Genomic DNA, 14,058 nt, shown 5'->3' with positions numbered 1-14,058 from the left:
GTTGCATCTAGTAGGACTCAATGTATAGACCCACCTACGGCTCCTGGGTACTATATATAGATGGGTTTGGCTACATTTTCGATTTTGACATCTACCTTTATTCCTTTGTGTGCCCTTATTTCACAATGCATATAGTCCTCTATCTCACTAGTTCACCTGTGGTGAGGGGGGTCCTCGAAATCAATGCTCCACCCTTGTCATGATTTGACTACACACGTATAGGACCCCTTCATGAGGAGAAGCTACTGTGTCGTAGAGTTGGTCCAATGGTTAAGAGATGGCTTAGGTAGGTTTGGCATAATATCAAGTCGGCTACTTGCAAGTCTAGGATGATATCCATATCGAACCGCACTAAGGGTAGAGGAACATCTTCTTGGGACACACTATCCTCAAGTTGTAGGGCCTAAAACAAGCGCCCAAATAACCTTGAATGGGTTGAAACCTTCACTATACTTGTAAGTCTCTTGTTTAGTCTATTATTACCCTAGTCAAGTGATATGGTCCATGAGGTCCAATTAGGCTCATCAACATAGGATGACTAGAAAGCCCAACCTAGCATACGATCACCCTTGCGTAGCCAACTCTCACCATATTCATATTATCAAATTTCAAATCTAGCTTCACTATTCTATACATCCTACTTTCACAATTCTCTATTACAACGCCTTTCTAGGTTGCCATCTAAGTTCCCTCACAGGAGCAAACAGGTGGAAAGCAATCCACCAAACACCTTTGATGGCTTTGAAGATTCTCCACACAAATGGTTATAATTGGAGCCATCGGCATAATTTTAATTGTAAGAGAGTTGGGACACTTTCTTAATAGATCTATCCTCTTTGGTCTTAATAATTCCTTTTGTAGAACTATCCTTACCCTTCTAGTGCTAAATGTGTGAGATGTGTGTTTCTCACTGAGAACTTTTTTGCAATTCCCATTGTTTCCACAAATCGGTTTGATATTGTTGCCATCTAGACATTGAGAGTAGCTATGTGGTTATGTATATCAACAAAGATTATCATTTAATCATTTGTGGCCATGATTTAAAACTATAAACAAAACCCAAAAGAGAATTTTTGAAACCCAATAGTGCTCTCTTGGCTTTATGGGTTGATCCCTAATCAAGCAAGCAACACAAAGAAAATGCTGAAAAAGAAGAATTTTGTGAAAACCTTCGGTCTGACACTCCTAAGCATCGATCCCATACCCTACAGCTCCTACAAGGACGTTGCTGGCATCATATAAAACAAGAAGACCATATACTGTGGTTTGAAGCTCTTATAACAAAACATGAAAGCATTATCTTTGTTGCATCGGCTTTTTACAAGTGGCTACACCTCAAATCAAACTACAACCTTAAAATTCAAACCCTCATATGAGATTTACACATTTTTTGGAAGTGCCTGTGCCATGCGTATCTCAATGCCTATTAGCATTCTCTATTTACTTTCAATGTCGTAGAAACCCTCATCAAAAATCAAGTATTCATCTGTTGATTTTGCTCATGCCTGGAATTGACTTTTACACAAACTCCTAGAAGAAACCTGCTATCTGCAGTAGGGGCCAGTAAGGCACCACTAAATTTATCATATTCCCTTGTAAAGAAGCTGAAATTTTGGGACTCTCTCAGGTGGAAGCGGACAAGTGACAATCATCTTCCCTTTCATAGCTCCTCTGAAAATAGTCTGTGAGGCCAGAAGAACCTCTCCAAATTACAATCATGATTGCAAGCATGCACCCAACAAGAACCTATGTAGAAGCACTCTAATTTCCAATTGTATACCAAATCAAGAAAAGATCAGAGAGTTGCTCTCTCTCTCTCTCTCTCTCTCTCTCTCTCTCTCTCTCTCTCTCTCTCAGGTGGAAGCGGACAAGTGACAGAAGAACTAAAAGAAGAGGTGAAAGACAAGGAAAGGGGAGCAAATGAAATCGAGGAAAACAAATGAAGGGAGCCAGTGGCCCAAAATCAGGAACAAAGGATCACGAGAAGAATGGTGGAATTATGGGCTTGAAACATGGGAGAGTTTGCATCTCGCAACTCCAGCAATCCAACGGAAAGGACAATAAAGGAAGAAATAAACCCATGCAGTGGTCACCTTTGATACCAATGCCAACAAGGTAGCTATTCTTAAGCAGTCAAGGAAACTGAAGGGTACCAAAGTAGTATGGATTGGACATAAGCTCACCCCAGCACAATTGAAGCAAACAAGAGCCGAACTAGCTGAAGATGGAGCGAGCAACATGTAAAGAATCCAAATGGGCTATTTTTCGTGATGGAAAATCTCTCATTCAAAATTTTCACAACCTGAAAACAGCTGCTTGTCCACTGGCACCCGCTGTAACATATTATCAAAAACATTCAACAACCTCCAATCTGGCATTGCTGCAAATGTTGCATCTCCTAGTGGCATAGTAGATGAGCAGCAGGACTACTTTTTTTATTTTTTATTTGGTTTGATGTACATGAGGGTTCACAGAATGTATTTGACAAACTAATCCCATTGGCCATTGATGTGAGGTCAGATCAGCCACAAAACATGACTAATGGACAGCATATGGGTGACCAAAATCAGCCCATTGCAGCCCATGATACAGAGGATGTGGTACATGAAGAGAGGATAGCTTTGCAAGAGGCTAGAACAGTGCCTCATTGGCTGGTCCGTACTTTGCAGGAAAGTAAACTTTCAACTCTTCACAAGAGCTGGTTTTCTCATAATGCCAGAAAACATGCAGATGTGGCCTGTATGAATAGTCTATGTGACATAAATGAGCTAGACTCTTTTGAGGAGGCTCAAGACGATGAGCACTGGATGAAAGCCATGCAACATGAGATAGATGCCATTCGTGAATGGCACTTGGGATCTAGTGGACTTGCCACCTGGTAAGAAGCCTATTGGCACTAAGTGGGTGTATAAGGTTAAGAGAAAACCAGATGGTACCATTGACAAGTACAAGGCCAGACTTGTGGCCAAAGGCTATGCCCAACAAAAAGGCATAGATTATGATGAAACTTTTGTCCCTACTCCTCGTACAACACTATTCATTGTGTTGTTGCATTGGTTGCCCATCATGAATGGAAAGTGCATCGGTTGGACCCAGGGTTGTTAGAGGCGTCAAAGGTGTTTGGTACGAGAAGGGTATGGTACATGCCCCAAAAGACTCATATTTTTTAGGGACGTTAGAGGCATCTGTTATATATATATATATATATATATATATATATATATATATATATATATATATATATATATATATATATATATATATATATATATTATAGTGATAGACAGATTATTAGAGAGAGAGAAAGAAAGAAAGATATATTAAGTGTCTACTAAAGACCCAATGGGCCTATGAGACCAAAGTGATACAATAATGTCCATGGCATATCTCATCATGGAATGGAAAATAAAACAATTAGAGAGAGAGAGAGAGAGAGAGAGAGAGAGAGAGAGAGTCAACTTTCAATTAAGCATGATTAGGTATGATTGAACACTCAAAAAGTGAGTAGATAATAGATTCATCATTCATCATTGAAGAGGGCACATCTAAAAGATTCATACATGCCACATGGTCAAAAAGATTCATGGCCCAAGGAACAGGCTCCATATATCACTCAAAGTCCAAACTATCAGATCTACCACTAGTAGCCTCACTCTCATCACTACTAGGAGAAGGCTGCTCACTAGATTTAAAATGAAAATCCCCATCTGAGATGAGATTGCCATCATCATCATACTTAGGGCTTCGAACATCTACATCATCAAGGGCTGCATCTTGACAAGGTGGTGCAACCTCATCCGCAACATAAGTAGAAGAGCTAGTAAAGCCCCGTCAATGATATGTCTGGATGGATGGTCGGGCTCCTCCCGTCTAATTTGGCAGCCTCAACTCGCCACACTAATGCCTCCTCTGCTTGTGGTGGTAGAATGGAAACCACTAGCAGCAAGGCGCTCACGACCTCGAGTACGGGTGACACACATATCTATCTCCTCTAGCTCTCTCTATGGAGCTCAGCATAGATGGCATCTTCCTGTGTCTCTTGCCTAGTTGAATGCTCGCAAGGTTCTCTGCAATGAGTTTGATGTCATTGAAATTTACCTACATTCAAGTTGATACAATAATTACTTACAAGTCTTGAAGATTTCGCATCATCCGTAAGTTAGCACGGCAATACACGAGCCGCTCTAATTGGGATGTGCTAAGCTTGTTTCTAATCTTGTGTGCACAAGGGAGTATGCACTCCAATTCCTCTCGCATTCTTTCTACTCTTGGGACACCACTGTGCAATGAAGCTCGCTACGGACGGTATGTAGTCTCTCCAAAACAATCCACACGTAGACAAACCTTGTTTTGGAGGGCTTCACGAGCTCCAATCCCGAATGAACACGGAAGATGGCCAAGAGTTTCACCTTCTTCGCCGTGAAGAAGGTCACAATGGTGGTTGCTTGGGTCAAAATGTCCTTGACCCAAGCCAACTTGCCGATATCTTCCATGAGCAAGTCAATGCAATGGGATGCGCACGGAGTCCAAACAATCGTCAGGAACTACTCCACCATGCGACCCATTGCACGACAATTTGATGCATTGTCAGTGATGACTTGCACTACATTTTCACGGCCAACCTACAACCCAAAGTGCTCATGTAATTACTACTATGTGACATGTAGACTTGTAGTATGCACTATGAATAATGACCTTGTGCAAAATTTAAATTTACCTCGATGATTGCTTGGCAGATGTGTTAGAACATCAAGCGGCCACTTGTCTTTCTACTCGCTTCCCCAACACCCACTGCACGTAGGAAATACGTGCCAAGAGGGCAAGACACGAGGATGTTGATGATGCTTCTCCTCTCCCGATCACTCCATCCATCGGAGAGGATGCTACATCCATACTTGGCCCATCCCAAACGAATGGGCTCAAGAGATCTACCAATCCTCTCCTTCTCTTCGGTGAGCTTCTTCATCCTGATCTCGACGTAGCTCACTCCCGTCCACCCTCGCATGGACCAACGGCGGCAATGGCCTTGACCATCCTCTTCCATTGCGGGGTTTGAAAAACATGAAAAGAGAGATTGCGTTCGATGATGGTATGTGCAATCTCGATCTCCACCACTCGTTGCCGCTCTTTGACATAGGCCTTCGTGTTTTAAGTGGCATGTTAGGTGGGTTGTACAAGCCCTCTAGCACCGATATCGTCAAAGGGATGTCGTGGTCGCTTTGATTGGGAGCTTGACCCCAATCCTTCCCCGATATTAACTCTCGCACTACCGGATGCCGAAGAGGGTACGAGTGTCTCTTCCTCGAACTCTTTTTGTCGAAGAGGTTGGCTTGCCCTTGTGTTCTCTGCTTGCAAAAGAGAGTTCTCCCTAATCATCTCATCGGCAATGGCTTGTGGAATGATTGATAGCCCGAGATTCCACCTCCTCCCAACTTTGCCATGAGACGAAGCACTCAAGTGATGGTGCCATTCCCTTCGAAGAAGCAATACCAGCATTTCCAACGCTTTTCCTCCGATACAGCGGTGGAGGGTCCAAATACTATGGTGAAACAATCCCATGCGGGATTGGCAGGCTTAGGCATGATGGATTATGGAAGGGAGAAAGAAAGAAAGAAAGAAAGATTTTATTAACGTCTTCCAAAAGACCGAACTCGGCCTATGAGACAAATCGGAGTACCTGTATGGGGTATCCTCTGTCATCCCAACAAAATGAAAAAGTACTGAACTAAAAAGCTGAATCTGGGTGTGCAATAAGTACAATGAGTGTGTATGAGAGAGGGAGAGAGAGAGAGAGAGAGAGAGAGAGAGAGAGAGAGTGTGTGTGTGTGTGTGTGTGTGAGAGTGTGAGAGAGAGAGAGAGAGAGAGAGAGAGAGAGAGACTAGAGTGTGTATGTATGAGCCTTGAGGGAGGGAGAGAAATGAAATGTTATATTAACGTCTTCAAAAGGCCAAAGTGACCTATGAGACCAAAGTTACAACCATGCGACATCTGATACACTGTCTAAAAAAGAAAAGAAAGAGATTGTGTATGAGAGAGGGAGACAAAGTGTGTGAGAGAGAGTGATGAGTGTGTAGTCTTGAGAAAGGTAGAGGGAGGGAGGGAGAGTGTGTATGAGAGGGAGAGTGTGTGTGTGAGAGAGACTCTCAAGACAGAGTGAGAAGTGTGGCCTGCGGAAGAGGATGTGAGAGAGAATTCTCACCTTCCACTTGAGTATGGTTAGAGATGCCATTGACAGGATGCAGAATGAGAGAGCGCAGGATCATGATGGGCTGCCTGCCAAGCATTTCTCCCATGCTAAGGATGTGTTGGCTCCACTCTTGGTTCATATGTTTAACAAGGCAGTATGCGAAGGTTTTCCCGACAGTTGGTCCTCAAATACCATTGTGCCCATTCTGAAGGCAGGTGACCCCATGGACCTTGGCAACTACAGGACTATTATGATTGGTCACACATTGGCCAAGATTTATGGATTGATCTTGGGGCATGAGCTCGGCAGATGGGCCGAGGAGCAAAGACTCAGAGCACCAGGGCAGGCAAGTTTTCTTAGAGGACACTCCACACTGGATCACATTTTCACATTACGGGGCATCATTGAGGAGGGGAGAACTCACGAGCATCACATTTATTGTTGCTTTGTGGATTTCCGCAAGGCTTTGACACCGTCCCACAGGCTAGACTGATGAGGAGACTACATGATATGGAAGTACCAACAGATATAGTTTTAGGAGCCGACGACAAAGCTCTGGCTTTTTGACACATTAGTCACACCTGCATTATTGTATGGAGCTCCCATTTGGGGTCCCAATTTATACCACAGGAAATGACAGAGAAGAGAGTCAACTCTGACAAATACAGGAGAGGTATATGATGGGTGGAAGCCGATGGAGAGGCCACTAGTGATAATGATCTCGCACATAATCAGGAGTAAGCCTTCAATGCCACATGAGATTGTGTGAGCGGAGATGGGGACTACCCCTATCGTGACATAGGCTCTTTTCCAGACAATGACATACTGGCACAGATTATGGGAGCTCCCACCAGATAGATACCCCTGGCTTGCCCTAGTGTCCTCGAGACAGCTAGCACTTGATGGAGACACACAGTGTTGGTATGCATAGGTGAGCACTTGGTTTGGTATGCATGGCATGCAGATGGGGCAGCATAGAGGCCCCTTCCTTTGCTCTCAGCCGCACAGAATTGAACAGGGTGATCAAGAAGGACACTGTGAGATTGGATACTCAAAGGACCCCTCCAACCCCTAGGGACGAAGATGGCTTTCTACATAGACCGTCTTCTTCACATGATGGAGAACGACTTTATCATACACCCGCACTACATGGGTACACATCTCTCATTCAGGGTGTGGTGTGCTATTGGACAAATCCGCACCTTATCCCACTAGTTGAGAGTGGAGACAGCCAGATATGGGCCGAGAGCAGCTGCATTAGAGGACAGGACATGCCATCTTTGCCATGCAGAGGCTGAGACAGAGGCTCATTATATATGCAAATGCCCAGTATACTATGAGATTAGGGGGAAGTTCCACTGCCTCTTCCTAGAGGGATTTTGACCACTCTCTAGGATCATGGATTTTCTAGACCAGAGATGCCTGGGGCTCTTTCTTCTAGAGCTCCACTACTGTGCACCAGATCAACTACACCTGCCCGAAGACCAACACAGAGAGCTCTCACTGACTTCTTCCAGGCTAGAGCCTGGAGAGCAGATCCACCCACTCCCCCCGACCTCCGCGCTAATGCAGGAGCCTGCCTGAGAGGAGTGACATTACACAGAGCCACAGAGCTATGCAGAGCCCAATGCCCCCGACATAGTGGCCGCCGCCCACACTCACGTCAACTCAAGAGGATCATAGCCATCATTTCCCACCACCGCAGGACTTTCTCCCGCCAGCTCAACCTTACTACATTGGGTACCATGTTGTAGCGCCCTATGCGAGATATTCTTGGCTGATGCGAGAGCTTGAGGCTCGCTCTCTGTTTTTTTACGGATATTTTCTTTTAGTTTTACTTTCACAGTACCGTGATGATGTATTCCATGGACATTTTGGTCTCATAGGTCATTTTGACCTTTTGAAGACAATAATACAACTCTCTCTCTCTCTCACGATGATGAGATATTCCATGATGAGTTTCCATAATGGACAGTTTTGTATCACCCCAGTGAGATAGCTATGTTTATGTTTTCTTTCAATTTTATTTTCCATTCCATGATGAGATATGCCATGGACATTATTGTATCACTTTGGTCTCATAGGCCTATTGGGTCTTTAGTAGACGCATAATATATCTTTCTTTCTTTCTTTTTCTTTCTCTCTCTCATTCTCACGATATGCTCAACAGGAGTTGTAGGAGGAGGAGAGGAGGGGTGTTTCACCATATACATCACTCTCTCACGAGGTGAAGTTCTCCTACTCGAGGACTTCAACGCTACGACTAGGAGCAGCAGTGTGAGAGAGATGATTTTGAGGATCGCATCCAGCTCCGCACCCTCGACCAAGCTGACACAAGAGGCCAGCACTTTTCTCAAGATCCTGGGGATATTACTAGATATGGGAGACATCTACTTGAGCTGGGATCCAGACATCGTCTCGTTATTTATAATGGGATGCCACGATGGCCACATTTGGGAGGGCGGGCTTGCTTTCCACATGGAGGGCGTTCTAGCACAGTTGACTACATTTTGGGATCCATGGAGATGACAGCTCATATCAGCCCTTACCATCCCCACACGACCACTTGGAGCCGACCATGCATACCTCACTTTCTCTCTCACCACCCATCCACCCACACCTATACCTTTACCCCCCACTAGTCATTTCACTCACGATAGCGATCATACTTATCCCAATCACATCTACCACAACCTCTTATCAATGGATCCAGCTGCACCTCTTGACACTCTCAATTCTCAACTCACACTTCTCCATTCATCCGCTATTGCCAGCTTCCCCCATACCTCTCATTCCACCGCCAAACCTCGAACTGGGACGATGCCCCAGAATAGTTGGTATGATGACAAGTGCTGCACTACACGTGCCCGTCTTTTACGAGAAGGAGCTATAGGCCGAACCTCGGCCCGACAGGCTCAGAGATTAAACCAGTCCCTTACTCGTCATAATAAACGTGCACATGAAGTAGAGCAATATTGGGAGCTATACCAACTATTCTTGAGCAGTAACTCTAAGGAGGCTTGGCACCACATATGGGAACGCAAACCACCCACACCCATCACTGACCCACTGTTGGGGTAAAGGCATTATGCCCACCCTTATAGTGTGTACAAGCCCATAAGTTATAGTACATAGTACACTTAGTACTTTTAATGTACTAAGTGCACTATGTGTACTAGTGCAATATACATGTGTGATAGGGGAGTCACACACTCATGCCTCATGAGTTGACTTATCCCCACAACTCTCTCTCTCTCTCTCTCCCTTGCTTCTCTGTGTATGTCTCCCATGAATGAACTCTAACCCTAATTCTGGTTTTCTCCCCATCAACTGGTATCAGAGCCTTTCAGTACAAGCAGAGTCTCCAGTCAAGCCAGAAACGACCAACAGGTTGCCTTTCAGTACAAGCAGAGTCTCCAGTCAAGCCAGAAACGACCAACAGGTTGGGCGCAGCCTGTGTGTGAAGAGGCGCAGCAGCACCAGTCGATGATGCAGCTTACGTAGGCTTGCAGCAAGGGGCCTGGACACATAAAGCGTAAAGATACGTAAGGCAGCATAACGAAGAGGAGCCCGTCGAACTCAGGCTAATTGGCTGCAAAGCGCATTAGCACTGGAGCCAAGCGAGCGAAGATTCGTATCGTGTAGGCGCTAAGCGAAGAGGCTGCCCAGGACAACCCACGCAGCCAGCCCACGCGGCAGCCCAGGCTGCCCAACTGGGCTGCCATGCAGCCAGCACAGCCACAGCAGCAGCGCCCACAGCAGCAGCAGCAGCAGCACTAGGCGCAGCCAGCGCCTGCAAAGCAACGTGCAGCAACAGCCAGGCGCCGCCGTACAGCACAACAGCAGCAGCAGAATCCGTACAGCCACTAGCAATTCATCACGCCTCCCCCCTCCTGCAACAGAAATCAACCTGCAAATCAGAGATTCAGAATTTCATAGGTATTTGCCTCTAATTTTTTGCGAATTTCTTATCAATTAAAGCAATTGAGCAGGTACAGGTGCCCGAATTGCTCAATTTTGAGCAAAATTGGCAAAATTGGGTGACATTGGTCACAATCAGGATAAATTTGCAGGAAATTGGTCAAATCAGGATCAATTTGCAGGAAATTGGATGTCGAAATTTGGGGCTTTTGATGTAATTGTGCAATTAAGCACTCATACATGCTGTATGATGTGAAAAATCGCACATTTGGGCAAAATTGCAGCAAATTGCAGTGCAAATCAAGGGGCTTTTGTGCCGATTTGGTTGATTTGCATGCAGGCAATCGCGTTTGATGCTATGGATAATGTGCTGATGCCTTACAAGCACTCAATGTGCCTGTAAATCAAGGGGCTTTCATGTATTTGATGTATATGTGGCCAGGGGGAAGCATCGTGAACACTCTGGATGCCTTCATGTGCGCCAATGTACCATGCATGATCAGAAATTGATCTCAAATCAAGGGGCTTTTCAAGTTCGTATGCTTGTTGAGCTTGGCAAAGCAACAGGCAAGCCATTTATGCCTTGAATCCTCAAAAATCAGCTTGCAGTCAAGGGGCTTTTGCCCAATTTCTGTTCGGGACTGTTGTATGCAGTGTACAGGACTGTAAAAGTCTGATTTTCACTCATTTGGACAGCCAGGAGAGCATTTATTGCTATTGTACCTGCTGGTACAGATTTGGCACAGCTTTGTGCATGTTTTGGCATGGCTGTACACTGTTTTGAGTGACCAAAAGGTTCAATTTCAGCTGCTGAACTTGCCGGGACAGGTTTGGTACATTACAGGTGAGCACTTAGTACTGCTATACAGTACTTTGGAAGGGCAAAAGAGCACATTTAAGGTGCTGTCCAAAATCTGCAGCAACCAGATTTTGGTGTTTTCATCACATAAAGTGGGAGAAAAGTTGCATTCTTGCTTCCGCAGTGGGAGATAAACTTTGGGAGAATAACTGTGAGTACTTTGTGTGCTTTGGGTGCAGTGTTTGCACATTTTGGGTGCAGTGTTTGCACATTTTGCAGGGAGTCAGGCATTAAAGGTTGCATATTGCTATGGCAACCACAGGTGAGAGCTCTTCATTGCTTCACATCAAGAAGCTTGAAGGCTCGCAGAATTATGACATTTGGCAAACCCAGTGCTACAATGTGTTGCTTCAGAAAAAGCAACATAAGCCTATCAAAGAAAGGGGTGTGATGCCCGCTTCTCTTACTGCTGAAGAGTGGGAAGATATGGATGAGCTGGCAAGATCTACTATCATGTTGTCTGTGTCAGACTCATTACTTTTCAGCATTCGTGAAGAGAAGACAGCTTGGGGAATGTGGCAGAGATTGCAGGACTTGTATGCCCAACAAAGTGCCTCAAGCAAAGTGTATTGGTTGAAGAAACTCATAGGTCTTCAGATGAAGGAAGGGGCATCTATGACAGCCCATCTCAATGAGTTTAATGGTATTGTCAGCCAGGTCATCAATCAAAAGTTGGCAATGGATGATGAGTTCAAAGCCACTTTTCTGTTATGCACTTTGCCAGAGAGTTGGGACACATTCAGGACAGCCACTAGCAATTCGCATGCTATGCTGTCATATGCAGATGTTGAGGGTGCTCTTCTTCAAGAAGAGATGAACAGGAAAAACAACTCTGTTGGAAAGTCCAATGCAATGAATGCACGTGGGAGATCCCAGCAAAGGGGGAAAAGCCAAGAAAGGGGAAGGAGCAAGTCTCGCTCCAAAAAGGATTTGGAATGCCATTATTGTGGCAAGAAGGGACACATTAAAAAGCAATGCTACAAATGGAAAAATGATCAAAAAGAAAAGGGAAAAGGCAAAGACAAAGAGAAGGATGAAGCCAAAGATGTAAAGCCAAAGGACAAAAGTGGAGTCAAGATTGAAGAAATCAATGTGTCACATGCAGGTGGCAGTGAGGATGAGGTCCTATTTACTTCTTCACTTGATGCCCATTCACTTCTTACAGGTGGTCATGGTATGCACTCATGGATCATTGATTCAGGTGCCTCCTTTCATGTCACAGGTTGCAGAGACTTGTTTGTCAGGTATACTGCTGGCAATGAAGGAGTGGTTTATTTGGGTGATAACCATGCATGCAAGATTCTTGGCAGAGGTGATGTGAGGCTTGTATTTTCAGATGGCTCACAGCTTATGCTCCATGATGTCAGGCATGTGCCTGAGATCAAGAAGAATCTACTTTCTACTGGACAGCTTGATGATGCTGATTATGTTACCACATTTGGTAGTGGAAAGTGGAAGATTAGTAAGGGCTCACTGGTTGTTGCCAGAGGCTCTAAGGTGGACACTCTTTACTTTATGCATGCAGGTGTTTGTCACCATGCTAATGTAAATGCAACCGAGCTGCCGGAAATCTCTATGTGGCATAGCCGGTTGGGACACATGAGTGTCAAAGGAATGGAGCAATTGTCTCGTTTGGGTTACTTGCCTTCTCTAAAGTTTTCAAGTTTTCAGTTTTGTGAGCATTGTATATATGGTAGGCAACTACAGTGCCCCCACAAGAAAGCTCTTGGACAGAAAGATGCTCAGTTAGAGCTTGTGCATACAGATGTATGTGAGATGCCTCAGCTTTCTTTGGGAGGGGCAAAATACTTTGTGTCTTTTATTGATGATGCCACACGCAAGGTGTGGGTCTATCCTCTTCGTTTGAAGAGTGATACATTCTCAGTGTTCCAGAAGTTTGTTGCTCATGTTGAGAATCAAACTGGTAAAACACTGAAAGCTTTGCGTTCCGACAATGGTGGAGAGTACATGTCCAAACAGTTTCAGGACTTTTGTGATGCTAAAGGCATCAAGAGGGAGCTCTCTACTCCTTATGATCCTCCACAAAACGGGACAGCAGAGAGGATGAACAGGACCATACAGGAGAAGGTCCGTTCTATGTTGTCACATGCTGCATTACCTCATGGTTTTTGGGCTGAAGCTGTTATGACAGCCATTCACCTTATAAATAGGTCACCTAACACGAGGCTTGGTGGAAAAGTGCCAGAAGAAGTATGGACAGGGAAGCCTCCGTCATACAAGCACTTGAGAGTGTTTGGTTGCGTTGCGTACGTGCACATACGCAGGGAAATGCGCACCAAACTTGATCCTAAGTCTCACAAATGCATATTCCTAGGATATGGTGATAGAGGTGAAATGGGGTATAGACTTTGGGATCCCATGAATAGAAAGATCATACGCAGCAATGATGTCATTTTTGATGAAACATGCATGTATAAGGAGCCTGCAAGGCAACAGAAGCCTGGCAGAGTCATCTTTGATGATGATGGACATCATGGACAACAACAAAGGGCTGTAAATCAGCCATTACAGCAAGAAAACCAGCCCTTAAATGGTGCTGAAAATGGTCCAAATGGACAGCCAGAGATGGCAGGAGATATCCCTATGGATATACCACAGTTGGAGGAGATACCGGGCATGATATTTCAGCCTTATGGCATGGAACAGGAGCCACCAATGGGTGATATGCAGGCTGGACAGCAACCTGCAAATGATGGTCATTGGGTACGGAGGTCCACTAGACCCTCCAGAGCCCCTGACAGGTTTGTTCCAGGGGTTGACTATTTGATGCTTACTGACTGTGGAGAGCCCTCATGTTATAAAGAGGCTTTACAGAGGGCAGACAAGGCTCTATGGGAGCGTGCCATGAAGTCAGAGATGGATTCTCTGCATAAAAATGGAACTTGGAAGTTGGTGCATTTGCCTGCAGGCAAGAAGGTTTTGCCATGCAAGTGGGTTTACAGGCTCAAAGTTGCACCAGATGCAAAGCCAAGATACAAAGCCAGGTTAGTGGCTAAGGGCTTCAAGCAGGAATATGGTGTGGACTTTGAGGAGATCTTCTCTCCAGTGGTCAAAATGACCACACTTAGA

General features: G+C 45.0%; 1 protein-coding gene across 1 annotated transcript in view; it reads right to left on the bottom strand.

Moving 5' to 3' along the window:
* Positions 1-1,260: 1,260 nt before the first annotated feature.
* The window catches only part of LOC147615864 (mRNA splicing factor, thioredoxin-like U5 snRNP), a 43,591-nt gene continuing 30,793 nt past the window's right edge, over positions 1,261-14,058 (bottom strand). Inside the window, exon 5 of the mRNA XM_086778470.1 lies at positions 1,261-1,682. Within this exon, the coding sequence (XP_086634596.1) occupies positions 1,584-1,682 (99 nt within the window). The 3' untranslated portion in view covers positions 1,261-1,583. The remainder of the gene's footprint in view (positions 1,683-14,058) is intronic.

The sequence above is a fragment of the Cibotium barometz genome, chromosome 39, assembly GCF_041138505.1.
Source record: "Cibotium barometz isolate CiBa-2024 chromosome 39, ASM4113850v1, whole genome shotgun sequence".
NCBI classification, from domain to species: Eukaryota; Viridiplantae; Streptophyta; class Polypodiopsida; order Cyatheales; family Cibotiaceae; genus Cibotium; species Cibotium barometz.
The sequence above is the reverse complement of the archived record's forward strand: the minus strand, read 5'-3'. Positions and strand labels throughout refer to the sequence as shown.